The sequence below is a fragment of the Cucurbita maxima genome, unplaced genomic scaffold (assembly GCF_002738345.1).
Source record: "Cucurbita maxima cultivar Rimu unplaced genomic scaffold, Cmax_1.0 Cma_Scf00031, whole genome shotgun sequence".
Lineage (NCBI taxonomy): Eukaryota > Viridiplantae > Streptophyta > Magnoliopsida > Cucurbitales > Cucurbitaceae > Cucurbita > Cucurbita maxima.
Genome location: NW_019272047.1, coordinates 1737937 through 1747612, shown reverse-complemented (window position 1 = coordinate 1747612; position 9676 = coordinate 1737937). Strand labels below are relative to the sequence as shown.

At 38.4% G+C, this 9676-nt stretch overlaps 2 protein-coding genes across 5 annotated transcripts; one reads left to right on the top strand and one right to left on the bottom strand.

Annotated features, from left to right (window-relative positions):
* Positions 1–646: 646 nt before the first annotated feature.
* Positions 647–4212, top strand: LOC111466585 (protein S-acyltransferase 18-like). Of its 3 annotated transcripts, XM_023111306.1 has the most exons (9): positions 647–758; positions 843–956; positions 1173–1505; positions 1608–1676; positions 1973–2044; positions 2123–2251; positions 3022–3102; positions 3181–3357; positions 3435–4212. In XM_023111306.1, the coding sequence occupies exons 1-9, from the start codon at positions 717–719 to the stop codon at positions 3969–3971; spliced, it is 1554 nt and encodes a 517-aa protein (XP_022967074.1). In that variant the 5' UTR covers positions 647–716; the 3' UTR covers positions 3972–4212. The 3 variants fall into 3 exon arrangements, with proteins under 3 accessions (XP_022967074.1, XP_022967075.1, XP_022967076.1); XM_023111307.1 differs by lacking the exon at positions 1973–2044; XM_023111308.1 differs by lacking the exon at positions 843–956 and having other exon boundaries at positions 651–758.
* Positions 4040–7656, bottom strand: LOC111466589 (probable polygalacturonase). Of its 2 annotated transcripts, none has more exons than XM_023111313.1 (7): positions 7177–7655; positions 6325–6645; positions 5919–6039; positions 5665–5839; positions 5476–5546; positions 4461–5113; positions 4040–4352 (listed from the first exon to the last, which is right to left on the bottom strand). In XM_023111313.1, the coding sequence occupies exons 1-7, from the start codon at positions 7192–7194 to the stop codon at positions 4284–4286; spliced, it is 1428 nt and encodes a 475-aa protein (XP_022967081.1). In that variant the 5' UTR covers positions 7195–7655; the 3' UTR covers positions 4040–4283. The 2 variants fall into 2 exon arrangements, with proteins under 2 accessions (XP_022967081.1, XP_022967082.1); XM_023111314.1 differs by having other exon boundaries at positions 4047–4367; positions 7177–7656.
* Positions 7657–9676: the final 2020 nt, after the last annotated feature.

The following is a 9676-nucleotide window of genomic DNA, read 5'->3' as shown; positions in this document are numbered from 1 at the left end:
AGTCTTAGTCATTTTTGACTGCCTTCGTACCTTCGAGGAGGCTTAACTCCTTTTGGAGTCCTTTGTTCGACATTTAAGGATTTGTCAATCTATTGACACGGCTAAGTTTAGGGCATGGCTCTGATACCATGTTAGACGAACACGACTCTCCACAATGGTATGATATTGTCCACTTTGAGCATAAGCTCTCATGGCTTTGCTTTGGGCTTCCCAAAAGGCCTCATACCAATGGAGAGTGTATTGCTTTGATTATAAACCCATGACCATTCCCTAAATTAACCGATATGGGACTTTCATCATCCAACAGATCTAACCTAAAAATAGAGTCAGGTTGGGTTAGGTTCCGAACTCTTTCGCAAATCCAATAAACCTATTACTACAATCCAACCCGACTCAACCCATGTACACCGCTGCTTCAACCGACATAAATCCGTTAGTGCAGTTTCCTTAATTAAAAGTATTTCAACAAAAAGAAAACAAAAAGAGTTTTTTATTTTATTTAAAACTAGCTAGAAAATCCAGAAGGCCCATATGCCATGAAAAGAGGGCCCATGAACTGGACGACGTTGCAAAAAGCAAAGCGCCGTTCAAATTCAAACTAAACCGCATGATATTCGACCGTTGGTGATAAAACGAGAAAGAAGTGAGCGTGGTCCCAGTTTGATAAAAACGTGAACTCCCCACACCTTCCGCCCGCGCAGTGTTCAAGCATCATCATGAGACGCCATGGCTGGCAACCTCCTCTCCACCCTCTACAGGTTAGGTTAATACAATAATTTCTGATTTTTCCTTCTTCCTTTTCCTTCTGTTTTTACATTACCAGCTGCTTCCTTCTCCTTCAGATTGTGGCAATGGCAATTTACAGTTTTCTCGTAGCCGCGTTCTATACTTTCCTAGGGCTTTTCCTTGGAAACAGAACCGCCGAAATTGCAATCACGACAATATTTTCGTTTGTGGTAATGAAATTGAATGAAGCTTCGATCTCTGTTTCTTTTGATTTCTCTCGCTACTTATTGGATCTTTACTGTTCTTCTCCGTTTGGTGATTCTATTCAGGCGATTTCCTCTGTTTCTGTTCTTTTCCGTTTGAATGGAGCTTCGATCTCTATTTCTTTTGATTTCTCTCGCTACTTATTGGATCTTTACTGTTCTTCGCTTGGTGATTCTATTCAGGCGATTTCCGCTATGTTTCTGTTCGTAAGGTGCGTCGCCATTGATCCAACTGATAAAATCAGTGGCCGCAAAAAGAAGAAGATGAAATCCAAATCGAAATCGAAATCGAACCTAAATTATGGATTGATACTCGGAGAAATCGTTTCAAGGCAATTTAGGAAAATGGAAAGGAAGATTCTTAAAACATTCATCCGTAGGAAGTATCTGGATCCATGGAAGGTGGGACCTCAGATGGAGCCTTTGATCCCTTTTCCTCTTGTAATGAAAGATGATGTGGTCACTTCGGATCATAACGAGGAGGATTTAACATTTTGCTCTCTTTGTAATTTCGAGGTACGTAATGTGATGTAAACTTTGATTACTGACCTTCGAACTATTCGGATGAACAAGTCGGGCTAGGTTATTAAACCGCTGATTGTTGTTGCTTCAATGTAGGTGAAGAGGCATAGCAAGCACTGTCGAACCTGCAACCGCTGCGTTGAAGGATTTGATCATCATTGCAAGGTAATAGTACAAATACTCCACGCTGTAAAAGATTGTTGAGAGAGAGTCCCACATCTCATGAAAGCTTATATGTTCAAAGTGGATAATATCATATTATTGGGGAGAATCGTGGTTCCCAACCTTTAGTATTAAAGGCATGCCCTTAATTTAATAATGCCAATAGAATCCTCAAATGTCGAACAAAAAGAATTAATTTAACACGCCTTCATTTATCCCGTGGCTTTTTTTGATTCCCAATGAATGGTTGTGGCTTTTTTGATTCCCAATGAATGGTTTTTTTTTTCTACTGTTCTCAGTGGCTAAACAACTGTGTTGGGAAGAAGAACTATACCACATTCTTCCTTCTGATGGTATCCGTAATGTTAATGGTCAGTTGCCTTTTTACTTTGAGTGTTGATTATTGTTTGAGTATGGTTATAACCAAAAAAAAAAATGGACTGATACAGCTAGCGGTCGAAGGAGGAGTGTCCATTGCCATATTTGTTAGGTGTTTTGCAGATAAAAAAGGAATGGAAATGGAGCTGCGGAGAAGGTTCCACATTGAGTTTCCAAGGGAAGTGCTTGCCACAATCACTGTAAGTTTTTCTTAAATCCTCTTAGCATTTCGTATGTGAAATAAGTGTTGGGGATGATTGGGAGAGGAGTCTCATATTAGCTCATTAAGGGTTGATCATGGATTTATAAGTAAATAATACATCTCTTTAGGTACGAGACCTTTTGAGGAAGCCCAAAGTAAAGTCATGAGAGCTTATGCTCAAAGTGGACAATATCATATCATTGTGGAGATCCGTGATTCCTAACATGGTATCAGAATCATGCCCTTAACTTAGTCATGTAAATAGAATCCTCAAATATCAAACAAAGAAGTTGTGAGCCTCAAAGATGTAGTCAAAGTGACTCAAGTTTCGACAAATGGTGTAATTTGTTCGAGGGCTCCAGAGAAGGAGTCGAGCCTCGATTAAGGGGAGGTTGTTTGAAGGCTCCAGAGAAAGGAGTCGAGCCTCGATTAAGGGGAGGTTGTTCGAAGGCTCCAGAAAAGGAGTCGAGCCTCGATTAAGGGGAGGTTGTTCGAAGGCTCCATAGGCCTCAGGGGAGGCTCTATGGTGTGCTTTGTTCGATGGGAGGATTCTTGAGGATTGTTGGGAGAGAAGTCTCACATCGGCTAATTATAAGGGGTTGATCATGGTTTATAACTAAGGAATACATCTCTATTGGTATGAAGCTTTTTAGGGAAGCCCAAAGCAAAACCATGAGAGTTTATTTTCAAAGTGGACAATATCATGCCATTGTGGAGATCCGTGATTCCTACAACAAGTTAATCGAGTTCTTCAAATTGGCACAACAGGTCTTGCTTGTGTTGATGACGGCTTATGGTTTAGCAGCACTTGGACAACTATTTTTCTTTCACGTAGTTCTCATACAAAAGGTGAGAATTCATTCTCATACAAAAGGTGGATTGGTTATGGCGAGTTTGTTCTTCAATATATTTAACCACTAGCTTTAGGGAATGAGAACATATGACTACATACTCGCCATGAAAGAGGAGAGTCAATTTATTATCGACGACGATTCATTCAACGAAAACTCGGATTTCTCTTCTGATGATGATTTTGATTTGCTTGAGAAGAAGCCAACTTTTGTGTCACGTTTTATCACGTGCCAAGGAGGACGAGTCAAAGAGGTAATTATACTTTGTAAGCTACATACTGATACGTAGTTTTATGGAGGATCTTCCTTAATCTCGTGTTGTACGTTCAGGACTCGACACAATTATCCATAAAAATAGATGCAAATCCCCAGAGTACATCAACCGTGAAACAAGACCTTCGTATCAGTATCGATCCATGGAAACTGATAACTCTGAGCACAGACAAGGCACTTGCAGCAGCTGAGAGAGCTAAGGAAAGACTTCAGATATCCAATCACGACTACCTGAAGCCTCTGCCACTAGAGACGAAATCTGGCCTACAGAACAATACTAATACTAGTAATTGTGATAATATAGATGGAAGGGGAAGTTGGGGGAATGCAAAAGGTGAGTTGCTGCCTAAGGCTAAGGGAAGGGCCCCTACTGGTTCCCCTGGAAGTTTTTCGAGCCCAAGGAAGCGATGCTCGGGCTCTCTGACCACAGTTCCAGCCCCAGACACTACAGCATCAATATCTCCAAATCACAGGAAGTACAGAAGCAATTTTGACCTCAGGTTGACAGAAGTGTCCAAAGAGCTCGAGACTTACATTTCAAGACAGGTTTTATGCTCCATCATCAAGGAGGAGAGTATGGTCTCCCCGAGATAGTGTTCTTTCAACCGTTCTGAACATAGTGCGACCCGACCCGACCCCGACCATGTATGATTAGCTATTACTGAATTCTTCTTCCCAAAGAAATCTTGCTCAGCTATCATTTAAGAAACTCAGTTCATACATTACACCCACACTAACTTTTGTGTATTCTAAGTGTGGTTGCAAATGTGTGTGAAAAGAAACTCTCTCTATATACATATTTCTAATTAATCACTCCATTATTAACTATGCTGCACACCAAGTCCAGAAAACAAATAACATTTGGTTTGTGTACCTGCCATTTGAAAGTGTTCAGCCACACAGCTCTTAGCTTTTACTTGATTCATCAGGCAAAGCAATCGACATCCCGATGAAGTCGGTCCATGTTGAACTCATCTATCACACAAGAGACTAGACAAAATCATACAATCACTCGAATATTCGAAAATGAGTGAAAGAATTATGACAACAAAGCCTAAACCCAACAAAGCTCAGAGAATATACCTGAGCAATGAAATTTGGTGGCAGATAACAATCCGAAATATGCTGGGGAAAAATTCTTTCCCTCAGAGAATGGCATGTCTTTGGAGAAACAAAGTCAGAAAATCCTTGCACATGCGAGCAGTTCCATTGGTGCATTGAGCTCACATTAAGCGTGATGTTGGCTAAGCAAATATTATGAAAATCATCTCCTTCTATGCCCTCTAAAACGCCTGCTGTTTTAATATTCTCCCCACTAACATGTTTAATTGTGATCCTTTCAACTGTCGGAAGAGCATTTGGATTATAACCAGAATCTGGGTGCTCACCATACTTACCAGTGAACCTTATAGCTACATTTACATCGATCAAGCTCACATTCGATATGTAAACATTGCGCACGTAACCACCCCTTCCTGGAGACGTCTTAATTCTGATACCCATGTTCGAGTTGAAAAATAGGATGTTTTCTACAAGAATTTCTGACACGCCTCCAGACATCTCACTTCCAATCGCAATTCCCGCACTAGTAGTTTGCCCAGTGAGCCTTCGAATGGTAATGTTTGTACTAGGACGAGCATACTCAACGCCATATTCATCCCACCCACTCTTGATCGAAATTAGATCGTCACCTGTGCTAATGTAGCAATCTTCGATGCAAACTTCAGATGAAGAATCTGGAGATGAGAAGTTTGTGTAAGATAACAATGTCAGCTTCAAACAGACGGTTAAAAGGCAGGGGCACTGACTATAATTAACTTGAAGCACATCATATTCAAAATTTTAGCTTTCTGGGAATTACCTTATTCTTCAAGGCTCAAACAATATTCTAACGCGTTTTCTAGGGAGAGGTTTCAACACCATTATAAAGAATGCTTCGTTCTCCTCTCAATCAATGTGGGATCTCACGAATATTCTATATATATGAAACCTTTTCTCTATTCACTACATATTTGCAGAGTCATACTTTTGAACTAAAGAATGCTCTAAATAAATAAAGTGATTATAAAAGGTTAGTATCAAGAACATGATGCCTCACCTGGATCAATACCATCGGTGTTTGGAGAATCAGATGGTGCAAGGATTGTCACATTCTGGACAAGGACTTTGCTGTTTATTCAAAATAGAAAAATGAAGAGCTCAGTTTCATGTCTTCGTAATAGATAAAGTATCGAGTTCAACGATCAAGGAAAGAATGAACATTATGCTTCCCCAGATGGAGAAAGACCTGCAATATACAGGATGGAGGGTCCAAAAGGGTGAATTCTTGAATGTCAGATTTGAGATTACAACATTAGTTGAATTCATAATTTCAACTAAATGCGGCCTCGTATAGTTTAACGTTTTACTATGGAACCAGTCCCACCAGATGCTACCCTGTCCATCAATGGTTCCATTTTCACCTGCACATAATTAAAAGTAACAACAATCAAGGAGTATAAAGGTTACTGCAGAATACAACTGTTCTTCAATATGGGCTACCTGTGATGACAACATTCGTCAAATTGCATCCATAGATGAGGCTTCGATGCCGTTCACCTGGCAACTCGCGTCCTCTACCATATGATGGCAGTGGTTTGATAATCGGCCAATCATCAGAGATCTGAAGAAATTACGAAACATTCGTCATTAGATAATACAATGCCACTACATCTTGTACTTCAATCTGATTGAAAATCAGCTCAAATTCATTAAAAATGCACTTTCAAGAGGAGAATTTTGGTGTAGAATACAATGCCACTACATCTTGTACTTTAATCTGATTGAAAATTAGCTCAAGTTCATTAAAAAAGCACTTGCAAGGGGAGAATTTTGGTGTACTAACAACCAGTTAACTCAAAACTCGGCTTGGTAGACACTTTTATTCAACCAAGAAGCAAGAGCTTACCGTTGAGCCAAGAATCACAGCATCCTTATCTAACCACAAAGTTAAATGACTGATAAGATCGAAGCTTCCTGTCAACCAACGCCCAGCTGGGACAAAAAGCTTGGCACCACCCTTGTCAGCAAAAGAGTTGAGGTAGAAAATAGCATTTTGGAATGCCTTTGTGTTGAGAGTGACACCATCTCCAACTGCCCCAAAATCAGTGATCGAGACACTGTGGGGTCGAATTTCTCCTGTATTAGTCAGCTTGCAATAAGAGCTGCTACTCCCAGCAACCCATGGAGAAATACAAAACAATGCAAGCAACAGAAGAACATCCACCAGCTGAAAGAATAAAGCCACTATTGTTAAAAGTATCAAAAGGGAAGGGATCAAGTGCATCATCTGGCTTAGTTCCGCAATTAACATTGTTCTTCTTGCTCTAACAATGAACAAGGAACAAAGTTACCAGAGGGATCTTCTTCTACAAAGGTGCAAAGAACCCGAAGGAATTTGGTGGCAAAGAAAAACAGTTGAATATCAATCAAGATAGATCGAAGTGAGGCGATCAAGTAAAAGTAATTGGTTTGAGCTTGCAGAACTTCAATTAAATAAATCACAAGAGAAAAACGGGAATCAGAAAATTTGCTGTCCACTAGCCCCAATTTTACAAACAATGTAAGAAAACCTAAGATTAAGGTAGCAACAGCCACAACGGAGAGAGAATTGCGCTAGGCATTAAGCATTAATCGGGATTTTGAGGTTTAGCCAAAATGTAGCTTAAAAGCGAAACCTCAGACCATCAAATTGAAGAAATTAGTAGGAATTGGTGTCAATTTTACAAGTGTTGGAGTTGAGAAAGAGGAAACAACTCACAGTGAGAGGTGTCTTCATACGATACGACTGAGTTGCTCCGGTTGATCAGATGGATGACAAATCACAACACCGTCCGGGCTCCTGGTCTCCAAACGTCCAAATCTCTTTTCAGATGAAAATGAAAATGAAATGAGGGGAGCTTGTTGAGGAAGATCAAGATCCAGCAGTTATAAATGTGATTAGGTGGATCATAATGAGGCTTGAGGCACCACCACCCACACAAATCATTGACGCTGACCGTTGCTACTGGATAATATTAAGCAGTAGGTCCTGCCCTGCCTGTTGCTTCACCGCATCCAACTGCTTCTTCTCCCTCCTCTTCCGACGGGAAACCAAGGCGGAGATGGACCACCGGAAAACTCAGACGGATCGGAAACCAAAAAGAAAAAGAAAAAAAAAAAAGTGCGATATGGTTGAATGTTCTTCCGATTCTGATCACTTCAAGTGTGATGAGACTGGCTCAAAGCAAGTATAGAACAGAAAACCAAATATTTTTAGAAATATATTTGAAAAAGAATTAAAATATTGTCTATAAGGGAAACGTTATACTTGGATCGTTTTTTTTTTTTTTCTTTAATTTTTCATTTTATATTTAATATATCTAATATATAAAATATTTTTTTTCAATTAAATTAACACTCTAATATTATTATGAGCTAGGAAAAAAGGAAAAAAAAAAATTAAAACCTCGAACAAAATTAATTAATTAAATAATTTTCATTTATTAACGGTAAATCACTCTAATATAGATCTATAGTTGAGTTTTCAGGCATGGCAGACAGTTGTCAATACTCCACCGCAACGAGATGTCTGATGCAGAAAAATATGACTCAATGAAGGGATTTGGTTGTGACGTCCACCTCCTAAACATTGCTTCTCGGCGTCTACAATGCAATACATCAAAATACATTTCCTCCCAAGCTAATTAAGATCAATGACAAATGAAAAGATTAAAATATGAGAATAGATTTGTATTGAATAAATACGTTGAGTTTCAACAATACTAATGGACGCTAAGAACAAAAATAAATAAATAAATAATTTGTTTAGACGTTCAATTGGAACATATTTGGTAATTATGGCTTTTATTGTCTACATGTAATAGCCCAAGCTCACTGCTACCAAATATTATCATTTTTGAAATTTTTCTTTCGAATTTTTTCTCAAGGTTTTTAAAATATGTTGCTCGGGAGAGGTTTCCACACTCTTGTAAAGAATGTTTTGTTCCCCTCTACAACTATTGTAGGATCTCACAATCTACCCCTTTTAGGCTCAACTTTCTCGCTAACACTCGTTCCTCTCTCCAATAGATGTGAGATCTCACAATTGCCACAATGCAGTTTTGTAATTGTGCTTATCAACGACCAACATTGATTAGGGATGAGTTCAAACTCCAGTGAATAACACTTCAAATAAGTTAGCAACTTAGTAATAAGTTATTGCATACGAACATTTATTCATTTGATCTCATATGATGTGTTGTTTTCATTAGAATTTATGTATCTCTTGTTGGATGAAAGTTGAATCGGTTAATTTAGAGAATGTTCATAGGTTTATAGTAAAAAAAATACTATCTTCATTGATATGAAACTTTTTGAAAAAGCCAAAAACAAAGCCATGAGAGCTTGTGTTCAAAGTGGACAATATCGAGCTAAGAATTGATACATTTTATTTTAGACTACTTTTATCATTTTAGACTTCTTAAATATTTAGATATATTTTATTTTTGAACAAGATTGTTAGATCAAATTCCAAAGAGTTACAATCATTTGGGATGAAATCCGCTTTTGATTTGAAGAATTTCACATTTGTATTTCAAGGGATTCATATATTCACGAGAATCACAACATATACCCTACGCTACATTTCCTTGTTCGACTCGATTATGTCAAATGTTGTCGTTAAAGAATCGAGTGGCTCATTACATCAAAATCATCCCTTTTAGCATCGAATCAAATTCTTCGATCTCTTTCTCACTATTCGTATTAGGCATAGAATCGATAACTCTCGATAATGTGAGAGTGGACCAAACCGAGCAAAAAAGAAAAAAGAAAAAAGGGGGAAGAGGAGATATGGTAGCAATCAATTGTAATGCTTTTGTTATTGGTTTAAAGAAAATTAAGAAAAAATGTCTGTGGAAAGAGCGACAATGTCTTCCATAACACCGGACAAACCAAGTGCCCATCAATGCTCATTTTTCACACAAAAAAACAAACAAAGCTAACCCCAACTCCAGCATCCAATGTGAATGTCAACATCAAACTACGCTTTTCAATATTCCATTACGAACTCATTTAGATTAAGTTGGATGGTGTTTAAATAAATGCAAATAGGCATGATTTATAGATTCTTTTAAAACTAGGTTAAAAAAAAAAAAAAAAAAAAACATTCGACCCACAAAGTTGTTTGACATAATCTCAAATAATATCTCGTCATTCGGTCTAAGACCATCTAGTCTATTACTAGCATTGTCTTACCCCTTCAATCCATTCGCCCATGT